The sequence below is a fragment of the Euwallacea similis genome, chromosome 22, assembly GCF_039881205.1.
Source record: "Euwallacea similis isolate ESF13 chromosome 22, ESF131.1, whole genome shotgun sequence".
In the NCBI taxonomy this organism is placed as follows: Eukaryota; Metazoa; Arthropoda; class Insecta; order Coleoptera; family Curculionidae; genus Euwallacea; species Euwallacea similis.
This window is the reverse complement of record NC_089630.1, coordinates 1,221,347-1,236,536: the sequence shown is the minus strand read 5'-3', so window position 1 is coordinate 1,236,536 and position 15,190 is coordinate 1,221,347. Positions and strand designations below refer to the sequence as shown.

General features: G+C 36.9%; 2 protein-coding genes across 2 annotated transcripts; one reads left to right on the top strand and one right to left on the bottom strand.

Annotated features, from left to right (window-relative positions):
- Positions 1-482: 482 nt before the first annotated feature.
- Positions 483-2,871, bottom strand: LOC136416147 (cytochrome P450 9e2-like). Its single transcript, XM_066401193.1, has 7 exons — positions 2,582-2,871; positions 2,368-2,531; positions 2,146-2,311; positions 1,927-2,092; positions 1,668-1,872; positions 1,046-1,294; positions 483-992 (listed from the first exon to the last, which is right to left on the bottom strand). The coding sequence occupies exons 1-7, from the start codon at positions 2,779-2,781 to the stop codon at positions 556-558; spliced, it is 1,587 nt and encodes a 528-aa protein (XP_066257290.1). The 5' UTR covers positions 2,782-2,871; the 3' UTR covers positions 483-555.
- A 2,026-nt stretch (positions 2,872-4,897) lies between these two features.
- LOC136416316 (uncharacterized) lies at positions 4,898-13,495 on the top strand. The gene is given in 14 exon segments (XM_066401433.1): positions 4,898-5,034; positions 5,300-5,511; positions 5,562-5,725; positions 6,789-6,954; positions 7,008-7,173; positions 7,222-7,735; positions 7,788-8,221; positions 11,417-11,622; positions 11,673-11,836; positions 12,060-12,225; positions 12,279-12,444; positions 12,493-12,697; positions 12,758-13,006; positions 13,059-13,495. Coding segments are annotated over 13 exon segments (3,237 nt in total). The 5' UTR covers positions 4,898-5,034; positions 5,300-5,311.
- Positions 13,496-15,190: the final 1,695 nt, after the last annotated feature.

Below are 15,190 nucleotides of genomic sequence, written 5' to 3'. Positions count from 1 at the left end.
TGGCTCTTTCCCGATGTTGGATGAATGCCTCACAGATACTTCACAGTTTTGATAATTAATTTACCCTTAAATGAAATCATCTACACCACTGCTTTTCCAGGAAACTGACGCTTAAAATAATGTTTAATATCTCCTAAAATTTCTTGCGCAATTGGAACTAGCCACAAATGTGATAGATGCATGGTCATGTTGATTGAAACCCTCCCCACACTGCCACTAAGACGAATAAAGAAATTGAATTTTAGCTTTGTGTCCCTAAAGTCCTTTATTTAAAACTTGGTAAATATTCGTAAATAAAGGTCAATTCGCATTGCTAAGTAAGAGCAATTCTGATCGCTTGAAAGCTCAAAATCTACAGAAATCTTGAAGGAACTTATTCAAGATCAGTTCTGATTTTGATGGTACCTCGGTCCTGGATCTCAGCCTCTGCTTTTAGGTAAGTTCAGGTTAGCTGATTTAAAGAAATGAATTTCTCCTAAAAGTGTACTGAAAAATCATTTATTTGATGAACCATACATAGAATTCAATTTGGCATACACAGAGTTTTCTGTATGGTTATTGCCTTATACGTTTAAATCCCAACCAGAAACCTCCTTCAGCCTTGGGTTGCATAGATGCTTTACATATTTTCAATGGAATTGGCGTCTTGTTAATGGGAACTATTTGGAAATTCAATAGTAAATAATACAGAACAGCCTTTGCTTCCAAAATAGCGAATCTGGATCCAATGCAATTCCTCGGTCCAGATCCGAAGGGGATATAGGAATATGGGACGATTTTGTCTTTGTTTTCATCAGAGAATCTCTCCGGATCGAATTTCTCTGGATTGGGGAAGTATTTGGGATCTCTGTGTAAACCATACATTGGAAGCATCACAATCTCACCCACTTTCAAAGGTACGGGCTTCTCATCTGGGTATTTTGGTTCGATCGTGTAAGGTTTGGTGCAGACTCTATCTATCATCATTACTGGAGGCCATTTTCTTAGTATTTCTGAAAAGAATTGTGTGTAAAACGATCATCAAATTGTTAACAAGGAAGTATACCTGAGAACACATTGTCCAGGTACTTAAGTTTTAGCAATGAATCGTAGGTCAGTTTTCCATTATTCTCTTTATGTGACTGAAGAATTTCTTCTCTGAGTTTGTCTTGAACGTCTTTGTTTAAAGCCAGCTCATAAGATCCAAAGCAGAGCGCTGTCGAAATAGTGTCGAAACCGGCGAAGAAGAAGATCAAAGCCTGGGACGTGATGTCGTCATTGGTTAGCAGCTTTAACGGCTTAAACTTCGATTTTTCTAAAAAAGCAAAAATCCCGCATCAGAGCAAGAATTTGGAAAATTCAGAATTCGAAAGCCGAAAGTTCAACCGCATTGGAAGTTTACTCAACTGAAGAGACCTATCAATATACGGGAAAAATCGTCACGGGGCTCAGATTTAAATCAGTGGCGTACCGCAGATCGTAAAAAACAGGCTGGAATTTAGTGACTGGAAAAGCAAGAAGGGAATGTTATTGGAATTTTCCTCGGTGGACGTACCAATAGAAAAACTGTAAAAACTACCAAGTGCGTTAGACCTACGCCAAAGGCGTGACACAAATGTTCAGTGAAGAAGAGCAATTTTGGGTTTCCTCAATGTATTTAAATCAAAGTGTCAAGCAGCATTAATTACCAAGATAATTCGACTCCTTCACTGTGGCGTATCCAGTCTCAGCAACGTTCTCCTCCTCATGCGTGACCCCTTTCCGAGATTCCAGAAGCAGGTTGATCATGTCCTTCCTGACAATTCCCTTTTCTTCTCTCATGCGAACGGTCTCGTGAATAATGCTTCGGAAGTACTCAACTAAATCTGATTTGAAGATCCTCAATTTCAAAAACTAAAACTTGTTCGTTGAGAAGAATGCTGCCCTTAAATGGTTGTTAGAACTGACCTTAAATACGCGAGGCATTATCGCAAATGTGATCATTTTCATTCTCATCAAAGATGACGAGAAGTTTGTTAGTCGTTTGCCCATGTTGTAGAATTTGTTATTGGGGTCACCCATGGAATCTACTTTAATTCCAAAAGCGGCGGTGGCAATTACGTCATTAGTGAACCTTTGTGTTGAAGAGAAATCACGTATGAGGAAAAATTGTTCAATTTTAAGTACCTAGTGAAGGTGTCTTTTAGTTCAATTTCAAAAAGATCCTCGTCTTTATCAATGAAGTATTGCACAAAATTTGAAGCTGCCTCATTGATGGTCTCGAACATGTGCTTCATTTTACTGCTTGTGAAGGCTCCACTCAGAGTGGATCTCATTTCCTTCCATCGTTTTCCTAAAGTTGCAGGAATATAATTTTAATCATTAATCATGATATTACATGTAAAATACCTGTAAGTGCGAACAGATTTCCTGCCCAAATGGGCTCTGAATCTGGATCTACGAACGACCTATGATCAGTGAAGTGGTCAAAGTCTTTTATAGTGATCTGCTTGATCAGTTCTGGATCTTTTAAGACCAGGGCTGGCCTTGTTAATTGGTGGAATCCAACGTACCTAAGGAACTTAGTTTTAACAACTTTGACAAAAGCGTAACTCAGTTTTACCTGGATTTCTTATACATGTTGTAAATCCTTAATGTTAAGTCACTGAAACTCATTATTCTGAGGGTCAGAAACCATTGATCCCCCAAAAACGGCAATGGCGTAGTTTGTTTCACTCCCAGTCGAGCAAAGTGGTCCAAAGGGCGAATGAACTTGGCCCATAGCATCAGGGCTAAGGCTGCAGCTACCAGGAACCATATCATGGTATTCGAAAATGTTCTTTCATCAATCAATTTCACAATATCGCGCAAGGAGAATTATAACGATATCACACCAGTAATTCGTTTATAAAGTTATCCTGTGAAAGATTGCTTGGTCACGGTAAAAAGGTTGTTGTTGATAGATAGATATATCGTGAGTAAGTAATCACAATGCGGCGAGACGATTAGGGCACGCTATCATTGATGTCGATTTTTTAAGCCACCCTATATATTGTTGAACATTCGAGTGGTTTGTGTACAGAGACAACTTCATGATTAGTTGTTTAATGTTGATTAGAACGTTGTTGCAAACTGGAACGAGTAATAGTTTTTGCTCAGTAACTGCAACGCAGTTCCTGATAGAATCGTGAGAGTATTCCTAGAATTATGGATGTCGTGGAAACGAATTTCATGTGAGGGAAGATGTGATATATTCTACAAGTAATGAACAATGAAATTATAGCAAACATAATCTTTCTTAAGGTCAGTTTTGATTTTTTTTGGTTCGGTCAGATTGCTTAGAATTATTCAAAATTTCACTCTCTCATTTGATACTCAAGTGAAAGATGGAATTTCCCGAACATCCAGGAATGGAAGTTTCCTAATTCTCCGATTTTTCACAAATATTTTAAGTATTTTGGGAACATCTGAGGGGCCTTGGGAATGCTCCTATGTATTTTAATGGATCTTTCAGGCTTTCGGGAAGCAGCTTTCCCATAATTATCCAGAAGCGCATAATTGAAAAAATATTATACTAACTAATTATCTTAAGGGTTTTTCCTCAACTTCTAAAAAAATTCTGAATCATCTCAATGTTTCCTAAGTTCTGTGCAATCTAGGGAAATTGAAGAATTTCCTAATCAAAAATCGATTAAAATACATAAGTTGGACGGATAAATTAGTTGGATGGTTGAGATAATTTTGCAGTTATCGTAACACTCATCTTTAGCAGATGGATAACAAAGGGAGATGACAAAGAAATCCTCAAGCGGGCATGAGAAGTTTAAATGGAAGGGCCGATGCAACTTCTGAGGTATCGAGTCTTTAAGTACTTCAAAAATTGCTCAGCTTTGAGAGCAGCTTTAAGTCAGAAGCAGCACTATTGATCTGCCCAGTATTTTATGATAATCACCTATGAGGTTCGGCAAATAAAAACTCTTATTTGGATCAATATGCTGGGTGGCTCTAATATCGGCATTTCCTTGCTGTTCCTACTTTAAATACGACAATATACACACCGTCAAAAGTCTTAGACCCCCTTATTATTATACAGCTACGTGTTGACCATATTTGCAAATAAAAATTCTAATGCTCAACAACATCTTTATCTTCATATTTATTATAATTTTTTGTTTGCAAAATAACAAACTTTTATCCATTATAAAATATAACCAACTAAATAAACTATAAACCTTGTTTATACAGAGGGTCCAAGATTTTTGACGGTGTGTGTACAAGCAAAATCGTCGGGCACTCAGATATTGCCCGCGGATCTGAATTGAGGGATTATAGGGGACTCAGATTCACTATTTACGCCAAACACATAAGGCAATTACATTGGGTTTTCATATAAATAAATAGTTCACGATGTGCTGCAGTGTACCTCAATGCTAATACTGGGAATGAAGCAATAACATGGACTTTTCCATATTACTGCCCAAACACATGTAATGTTATGTATTTTTACTAATAAATTTACAATTAAAACTTATTGTATTAATCGGTAGATCGGAATGATTCGAAGGACTCTTTGATTAAGCAATACACGTTCACTAGTAGCACCAAGTCCCAAATTTTCTACATCAAATACATTTTCTGTCTACAAACTTGAGTATTTACTTCTCTGTTGTGTCGACTTATCCAATCTTATCTTTGATCTTATGGATCATATATGAAATTTAATATGTAAGGCACTCACTGATATCTCAACTGACACTCACAGCCCTTACATTACAGTCCCTCATCACAAATTCATAAATCGTAAATTCCCAGAAAGGTGCGTTCTAATTAACAGCTAAATTTCAACATACAAATTGACTATCAAGCATTAATTCTGGTCAATTATGTCGTATTACGTCACAATGATTCAATACCATTAAACCTTGTTTTGTATTCTCCCACCATCATTATCCGTTGTCTAAATCCGGCTCATGGCCCTGAACGGGCAAACATAACAAGCACCGTGCATACATCCTTAAAAACGTTTATGCCGCTTTATTCATAAGAATGTGCATGTGAAGTTGTTGGTACGCATAAGTAAGTTATAGTAAGTAACTTGTGAGTAAGTACTTAGGCTTGATTAGAAGAGTGTTCTTCAGCATGGTGACATCGAGCTCTTCACCGAAAACCAGGTTCTAGCTCCCACCCAAAAATTTTCACTTTGCACCAAAACTAGAAAATGATTTTGCATCTATTTACACCTTTGATGCCGATTATCCTTATCTTGTTTATTTGGCCTTTGTTTCGCATTTTGCACGCTAATAATAATCGCTTGATTTGATGAGTTTTCTCGCAATTTCAGCTTTAAAGTACCATGATTTGGATCCTGCTAGCAGTAGTTTTAGCCGTATGGATATGGCTGAAATACGTACGCCCTTTGAGCCATTTCACCAGGCTCGGAGTGAAACAGTCCGAACCATGGCCCTTCTTCGGGGATCAATGGCCTGTTTTAGTCAGAAGAATGAGCGGCGGTGACATGATGTTAATGATCTATAATCTGTGTCAGAAATGCAGGTAAGCAGGAGGAAATTTTAATTTTTTGTCAAAATATTTGGTGTTTTAAGATATGTCGGGTTCTATCAATTCATGTTGCCAGTTCTGATGGTGAGAGATCCAGAGCTAATTAAGCAGATCACAGTAAAAGATTTTGATCACTTTACTGATCATAGGCCGTTTATAGATCCAGAGAATGAATCCCTATGGGGAGGAAACTTATTCGCATTGAAAGGTACTGTAGAGTTAAATGGTCTTTTCGAAATTTCTTGGAGGTTTGAAGGTTGTTAAGACCTGTGTATTATTTTACTTTATTAATTTTAAGTTGTTTAATGTATATTTAAACCATCTGTTACGCCCATATACACCACCACCACCACCTGTTTGGTAACATGTCCGGAATTTAGCGCCCATCATCTGCAGATAGGGATTAGTTTATGTATGAAATTTCCAACAATTTCCTTTGTCGGACTTTGATTTAGGTATAATTCACGTTCCACCAAGCTAGCATAAGTGCAGCGATTCGATGAAGGACCCATCAACTATTCATCTAGGCTTTGATGCGATAGATAGCCTAGAAGCCCCGCTGCTACTGACCTCCTTGCTCGGATTCGTCTAAGGATGTTGACCCTAAGGTTCAGTACCTAAGGCTGGTGTGAAACTGATGAAAGAGTCTCTTTTTCTCATCTTTTTCACTGATAGCTCACGTTATTTCTATTGAACTTTGTCACAGGAACTTAACCGGACCACTTGTACCATATATTGTCTCGACATCAGCTTTGCCATAATCTTATTCGTATTTCTCGAAATTGTTTATCCCATAAATTATTAGTGTTATCACTAAACCTTTGTTATCGTTAAAAAGGGTTGTTGGTTATTTTTTTACCAAACAGTGTCTCTGAGTCTGCGAATTCCGGGTTGTCCGAACTTAATTATCCAGTCTATTATTATCTTTGCGGTCAATTTATGGAAAGACCCGTCTGGAAAGAAATCCCGCACTTCTACTTATCAGGATTCTCAGGCGCCTGGGTCCAGCGAGTCGCAACAAGTCACGAATGTTTAGGTCCTTCAAACCAGATCAATCAGGTCCCAAAATTTAGCCCTTCCATTTGGATCCAACAGAAGTTTCTGCTAATCTTTAATAATTCCCTGCGTTTTATATCCCTTTGAAAATGACTTTGGCACGATTTTGAGTTAAATATCTTCTAAATTCACAGGCATAGTATTCTTTTGAGATTGTATATAATTTTTTACATATCTCTAAATTCAGTTTCTAATTAGTTTCACTTTAATTTTAGGTCAGAAATGGAAGGAAATGAGATCCACCCTGAGTGGAGCCTTCACAAGCAGTAAAATGAAGCACATGTTCGAGACCATCAATGAAGCAGCTTCAAATTTCGTGCAGTATTTCATTGATCAAGATGAGGATCATTTTGAAATAGAAATGAAGGACACTTTTACTAAGTACTTAAAATTGACTAATTCTCCTTCATGCGTGATTTCTTTTCAAAACGTAGATACACTAACGACGTAATTGCCACCGCAGCCTTTGGAATAAAGGTGGATTCCCTGAGTGAGCCAGATAACAAATTCTACAACATGGGCAAACTCCTTACCAGTTTTTCTGGATTTTTCATGAGAGTGAAGATAATTGTGTTATTCACAATGCCCACCATATTTAAGGTCAGTAATGGCGCCTGGCCAGGACAAATACTTGCAATTCAGTTTTAGTTTTTTCATATGAGTCTCTTCGATAAAAACCTAATGCAGTACTTCAGAAGCATCATTCACGACACGATTCATACAAGAGAGGAAAAAGGGATTGTCAGGAAAGATATGATCAATCTACTTCTGGAGACCAGAAAAGGAGTTGTCCACGAGGAGGAGAATGTTACTGAAACTGGATACGCCACAGTGAAAGAATCTACGTACCTCGGTAATTGAACTAATGAATATTTCTCTACAATTCCTCTTCACATCTCTTCATTTTTTAAAGACAAATCCAAATTTAAACACTTGATGAAGCTGACAGACGACGACATCGCCTCCCAGGCCCTGATCTTCTTCTTCGCTGGTTTCGAAACTACTTCAACAGCGCTCTGCTTTGGATCATACGAGCTGGCCGTGAACAAAGACGTTCAAGACAAACTAAGACAAGAAATTCTTCAGACACATAAAGAGAACAATGGAATTGTCTCATATGAGTCACTACTCAAAATGAAATATATGGACAATGTGTTTTCAGGTGTGCTCTTTCTCAACAGTTTAATCATTATTCTATAATGAATTTTCCCCAGAAATACTAAGAAAATGGCCCTCATTAGTGGTGATCGATAGAGTTTGCACCAAACCCTACACAATCCAACCAAAATACCCAGACGAAAAGCCATTTCATTTGAATGTGGGTGATGTAATAATGCTTCCAATGTTTGGTCTGCACAGATATCCCAAATATTTCCCCAACCCAGAGAAGTTCGATCCCGAAAGATTCTCAGATGAAAATAAAGAGAAAATCGTTCCATATTCCTATATCCCCTTCGGATCTGGACCGAGGAATTGCATTGGATCCAGATTCGCCATTTTGGAAGCGAAAGCAGTTTTCTATTACCTGCTCTTGAATTTTGAAATAGTTCCCATTAAGAAAACCGTCATACCGTTGAGGCTGAGCAGAACGAGTATGCAACACACAGCTGAAGGAGGTTATTGGTTGGGATTGAAACGTATAAAGCAGTAACACGAAATTTTCTATAGAAACAGCCCAAACATGTAATGTCATGTCAATAAACACCAGAAAAATAGTGATATTTTCTCATTTCTGAGGATTTTCTTTATATGAAGGAACTTGCTCGTTTTTTTACATACAAGCCAAACGGATATTTCATCCCTTAATAAATTGAAAAGGGAACTCCTACTTTAGGTATCTCCTTTGATACTTTGATTCTGGGAACAGATCCAACACCTGCAGTCTAAGATCTGATATCCCTCATGGCATTGCACGTAAAATGTTAATGCTTCCTCTTCAATTGGATAAAACTAATGTTAAAGACCAGTGACGCATTCTTTTGGGGACTTTCTCAGAAAATCGAGAAGGAAACTCTACTCGGACATATAAGTAAAAGTACGTTGACAATCATTGAAAATCACCATTCCCTATAAGAAGATTCAGTTAAGCAAATTAACTCCTATGCCCCATTTTTATTCATTAATTCCCTTGTTATCCAAATTCCAGCAGAAATATTAAATTATGTTACTATAAAGCGCTGAATCTATTTACCGAAAATTAAGTTAGCAATATTAGCTACACTCAGATCATCAGCTACATCTCTAATAATAAGTTCATCATTTTCTGGCTGGTAGAAAATAGAAGATGGAGTCAGGGTGTCCCCCTATTTGTTGGGGATCATAATGGTATGTCCATTGCGGTACACTGCAACCCCTGAATGGGATGTGCCCCAGTTTATACCAACAGCTGGTATTTCTCTTTTCGAACGTTCGCCCAAGGGGAATTTCGAAATAAATTTTCAAGGTTTAATAATAAAATTATGCTTCTGCCGATATCTTTGTAGACATGCAAATAAGTAGAATTAAAATAATAAAGTTAATTAGTGTATTGATAAGTTAAGCTTATCAGTGAGTGCTGATTGGTTACTCATTTTTCATGGCGATTTTGTTGTGTACTTCGAATTTTTGGTTCGCTGAAATACATATGAATACACGAGAATACTTTTTATTGCCTTTTAAAATATTTTAAGGGTTTAGGAAGCTGAAAACCGATTCTCTGCCTCTCAAAAGTACGAAGACAGACGAGTAATTGGTGTCAGAATGAAAACGCAAAGGCTGTAACGGCGAAGACGATACCTAAAGCCTTCCGACGCCAATAATCTCATTTCCTTGTACTTCAGCTTTAATCTCAAACATCAGTTAGTGCTTTTGCAATTTCACATATTCTTTGGATCAATATCAAACCTCACCTAAAGTTCAGAGATGCAGTTCCTCATAGATCCATGAGAGCATTCCTAGAATTATGGATGTTCTGGAAACGAATTTTATGTGAGGAAAGATCTGAGATGTTCCACAAGTAATAAATAATGAATTTACTGTACAAAGAATGTCTTTTAAGATCAGTTTTGAATTTTTTCGGTTCGGTCAGAGTGCTTAGAATTATCCAAAATTTAATAATTTCCCTCTCTCATTTGATACTCAAAGAAAAGACGGATCTTTCCGGACATACATGAATAGAAGTTTCCTAATTCCTGGGTTTTTCGCAGATGTTTTAAATGTTTTGCGAATGGATGAGGAGCTTTGGGAATGTTCCTTTGTATTTTAATAGATTTTTCAGGCTTTCAGGAAGCAATTTTCCCATAATTATTCAAAAGCGAATGATTGGAAAAATCTGATATCGACTAAATATCTTAAGAGTTTTTCACCAGATTGTAAAAAAATTCGGATCGTCTCAAAATTCCTCAGAATTTTCAAAATTTCGAAATGTTTCATATCGGCCCGAAGTCCAAGGAAATTAAAGAATTTCTCATTATGGAAATCGATCAAAAACGTAAGTATCAGATATGGTTGAGATCATTTTGTAGTTATCATAACACTCATCTTTAACAGGTACATAACAAAGGGCGATGACAAAGAAATACTCAAGCGGGCATGAGATCGTCTAAATGATAGCGAAAGTGTAATTTTCAAGATATCGAATTTGTAAAATACCTCAAAAATAGATCAGCTTTGAGAGTGGTTTTAGGCCAAAAATAGCACTGCAGATGTAGCTATGATAATCGCTCAAGAGGCTTGGTAAATAAAGCTCTTATCCGGAGTAATGTACTGGGTGACTCTGATATCGGTTTTCTCTTACCGCTCCTACTTTAACTATGAAAATGGAGGTAAAAACGTGGGGTACTCAGATATTGCCTACAGATTTGGAAAGAGGGAATGTAGTAGACGCATAGGGCAATCATACTGGGTTGCCATATAAATAAATACGTCACGATGTGCTGCAGTGCACCCCAATGCTAATACTTGGAATGAGGCAATAACATAGACTTCTCCATATTACTGCCCAAGCACATGTAACGTTACGCAATTTTACTAATAAATTGAGAATTAAAAGTTATGGTATTGATCGAAATGATTTGAAGGACTCTTTGGTCGGATTATTTACGCTCAGTAACAGCACCAAGTCACAAATTTCTTATAACATCAAATATATTTTCTGTTTACAAACTTTAGTATTTATTGCTTTCTAATGATGACTTGATCACTCTTATTCCTTATCTAAAGGACTAGATATGAAATTTTAAATATAACGCAGTCGCTGATATCTCAACCAATACTAACTATTACAAGTCTTCAGCACAAGCTCGCAAATTGTAAATTCCCAGATAGGTACGCTTTAAATAACAGCTAAATTTCAACATAAAAATTAGCTATCATGTTTTAATTCTGGTCAATCTTGTCGTATTGCGTTGCAGTGATTCTATATCATTAAATCTTGTTTTGTATCCTCCCACCATCATCATTTGTTATCTACATGCGGTTTGCGGCTCTGACCAAGCAAAGGTAACAAGCACCGTGCAGACATCCTCAGAAACGTTTGTGAAGCTTGATTCATAAGACAGTGCATGTAGAGTTTTTGATAAGCGTAAGTAAGTTGTGGTGGATAATTTGTGAATTGAAAGTGAATTGAATGGAAGAATAGAAAAGTGTCCTTCGGAAGTGTGACCTCGAGCTCTTCACCAAAAATCAAGTTCTAGCTTACGCCCAACAACTTTTACTTCGCACCAAAACCAGAAGGTTTTGCGTCTACTGATACCTTTGATGCCGATTTTTCATGATCTTGTTTATTCAAACTGTTTCGTAATTTGCTCACTAATAATAATTGCTTGATTTAACAATATGAGTTTTCCCGCAATTTTAGCTTTAAACTACCATGATCTGGATCTTGCTAGCAGTAGTTTTAGCCGTATGGATATGGCTGAAATACATACGCACTTTGAGCCATTTCACCAGGCTCGGAGTGAAACAGTCCAACCCATGGCCCTTCTTCGGGGATCAATGGCGAATGATATTCAGATACATGAGCGTAGGTGAAATAGCCTTAATGATCTATAATCTGTGCCAGAAATGCAGGTAAGTAGGAGGGAATTTTAGTTTTCTGTAAAAATATTTGGTAATTTAAGATATGTCGGGTTTTACCAATTCACCGTGCCAACTCTGATTGTGAAAGATCCAGAGCTAATTAAGCAGATCACGGTGAAGGATTTTGATCACTTTACGGATCACAGGCAGTTTGTAGATCCGGATTCTGATCCCATATGGGCAGGAAACTTGTTCTCACTGACAGGTAGTGTAGAGTTAAATAGACTTTCAGGAATTTATTGGAGGTTTAAAGTTTTTTGCTAACTTTCAATTATTCCCTGTGTCTTTTAATCTTTTCGGAAATGACTTTGGCACGATCTTGGGTGAAATGTTCTCTGAATCCAGAAACGGAGCTCTCTTTCGAGATTGTCTGTTATTTTTTATAACACCCTAAATTCAGTATTTAATTACATTTACTTCAATTTTAGGTCAGCAATGGAAGGAAATGAGATCCACCCTGAGTGGAGCCTTTACAAGCAGCAAAATGAAACACATGTTCGGGACCATCAATGAGGCCGCTGTAAACTTTGTGCAGTACTTCATTGACCAGGACGAAGACATTTTTGAAGTAGAACTGAAGGACACCTTCACTAAGTACTTAAAATGAACTAATTCTTCTTCATGCGTGATTTCTTTTCAAAACGTAGATACACTAACGACGTAATTGCTTCCGCAGCCTTTGGACTAAAGGTGGACTCCCTGGGTGAGCCAAACAACACATTCTACAACATGGGTAAACGCATCACCGATTTTACTGGACTATTCACAAGATTAAAGATGCTTTTATTCTTCGCATTGCCTAAGATATATAAGGTTAGCAATAACGTCTGTACAGGACAAATTGCTACAATTCAGTTTTAGTTTTTTCATCTGAGTCTCTTCGATCAAAACCTACTGCAGTACTTCAGAAGCATCATTCACGAGACGATTCATACAAGAGAGGAAAAAAATATTGTCAGGAAGGATATGATCAATCTTCTCCTAGAGACCAAGAAAGGAGTTGTCCACGAGGAAGAGAATGTTACTGAGACTGGATACGCCACTGTGAAAGAATCTACGTACCTCGGTAATTGAACTAACAAATATTTCTCCACAATTCCTCTTCACATATCTTCTTTTTTTAAAGACAAATCCAAATTTAAACAGTTGAAGAAGCTGACAGACGACGACATCACCTCCCAGGCCCTGGTCTTCTTCTTCGCTGGTTTCGAAACTACTTCAACAGCACTCTGCTTTGGATCATACGAGCTGGCCGTGAACAAAGACGTTCAAGACAAACTGAGACAAGAAATTCTTCAGGCAGATAAAGAGAACAATGGAATTGTCTCATATGAGTCACTACTCAAAATGAAATATATGGACAATGTGTTTTCAGGTCTGCGCTTTCTCAACAGTTTAATCATTGTTCTATAACGAATTTTCTCCAGAAATACTAAGAAAATGGCCCCCAGTAGTGATGGTAGATAGAATCTGCACCAAACCCTACACGATCGAACCAAAATACCCAGACGAAAAACCGATTTCTCTGAATGTGGATGATTTGATAATGCTTCCAATGTTTGGCCTACAGAGAGATCCCAAATATTTCCCCAATCCAGAGAAGTTCGATCCAGAAAGGTTCTCAGATGAAGAGAAAGACAAAATCGTCCCATATTCCTATATTCCCTTCGGATCTGGACCGAGGAATTGCATTGGATCCAGATTCGCCATCTTGGAGGCGAAAGCTCTTTTTTACTACCTGCTCTTGAATTTCCAAATAGTTCCTATTAAGAAAACCGTCATACCGTTGAAGTTGAGCAAAGCTACTCTGCAACATACAGCTGAAGGAGGTTACTGGATAGGGTTGAAACGTATAAGGCAGTAACGTGGAATGTCCAATAGAAATAGCCCAAGTATGTGCTTTTAGCCATGCTAATTAGTTAAAAATTGGCCAAACCATGTCATATTAATAAACACGATAAAAATGTTTATATTTTCTCATTTCTGAGATTGTTCATTAAATGAAGAAAATCGTTCATTTTTTTCACGTAAAGGTCAAACGGATATTTCCCCAGCCCCCCACTGGCCACAGTTACCTACTCTAGTGCCGGTACGAGAGGGAAGAGAGAAATTCTTGGCTCCGGGACATCTTAAGTAGTAACCCGTAGCGTACACGTAACGTACGTAGCAAAGCATTGATATTTTAACCTTTTTGGAGTATAGAGATTGTCAAAGAACCTACAAAAAGGTGTGTTTCACATTTAATGAGAAATATCCCGACCGACATATTGACAGAAGTGTAGTTTGTCCACTTAATAAAAAATTTCAACCAATGGGAAAAGTGAATTTTGCTACAAAATGTGAAAGAACCCATAAAGCAACTGGTGGCGATAAAGCACTAGACATTCTTTTATCCATTGATGAAAATCCAAAATATTTTAAAACGAGAAAAATTTCATTCATACCAAATTTCCATTACTCAAGAGTTGATGCCTGAAGATTTTGATTGCAGAATGAAATTTTGTCAATTGATGTAACAAAAAGGCATTTAGGATAATAGCTCTTTTTCTAAAATTTTATTTTCGGATGAAGCAAAGTTTGGTTAAATGATTGCTTCCTGAGGTTTTGCTACGAAATAGATCGATACAACAGGGACAATACAATGGCCGCCACAATCTCAAGATCTTAGGCCCATCGATTTTTTTTGTGAGATCACTTCAAAGGTTCCGTTTACGAATATAAATCACAAAATTTAGATTATTTACGTTATAGAATCCAAACAGAGAGAGAATTAATAACAGAAGCAACACTAGATATTGGCCTATAAAAGTTCGAGAAACGACTGAGTCGTTGGGAAATCGTTACTGGAACCCAATTTGAGTATTTATTGTAAAAGCTTCAATTTTGTTTCATGTACTAGTGACGTACTTTATTTTGTATATAAAAATTTTATTTTTTAATGAAACTGTAACTCCCATTTTAGCTCTGAGTATGCCGTTGTATTCCTTATTAAATTACTTTGCATTTGATTTACTACAATGGGTACCTTTCCATTTGAAAACGAAAAGTTAGTAGGGGGAGTTGGATAGGAATGAAAAATTTGAGCATCCAAAATAAAATAAAAATAAAATTATACATGTTTAAGTATTTTGAAGACTTTTCAGGTTTATGAAACTTAAGAACGTGCTGCAATATGTTGTTGTGCTCTGTATATGTAATTATTGCTTTAAGACATTTTTAGACTAACTATTATCGTGCTTTCACGCTGAGTAATTTTTTACAATATTTCCTACGTCATTTTTTAGTCTAAAGTTTGTGCTAGAAACTAAAACTTCAGGGATAATTCAGATTTGACTCAAACAAATTATGAGGTTTGAAGTGGGGAAACTCTAATTTTCCAGTCTTCACATTTTCCTTTTAGAATTTCTGCACTTTTTCGATATTGAGGAGAGAAATTTGAATATGTTTCTCATAAATTCCTTAGAAATAACTTTTCCAAACGTTCTTGCTTATGTTTTACCTACATTTTGGATTTTTTAATCTTAAATGGCATTTTGAATATGTGGATCATTTCCTGTCA

What these genes read in the sequence shown, in the direction of transcription:
- LOC136416147 (XM_066401193.1), bottom strand. Translation starts at nt 2,781, where the DNA reads ATGATATGGTTCCTGGTAGCTGCAGCCTTAGCCCTGATGCTATGGGCC. An exon ending in GAAGGAGTCGAATTATCTTG is followed by an intron (nt 1,295 to 1,667) that starts GTAATTAATGCT and finishes TTGCTTTTTTAG; the next exon opens with AAAAATCGAAGTTTAAGCCG. An exon ending in CCTGGACAATGTGTTCTCAG is followed by an intron (nt 993 to 1,045) that starts GTATACTTCCTT and finishes AATTCTTTTCAG; the next exon opens with AAATACTAAGAAAATGGCCT.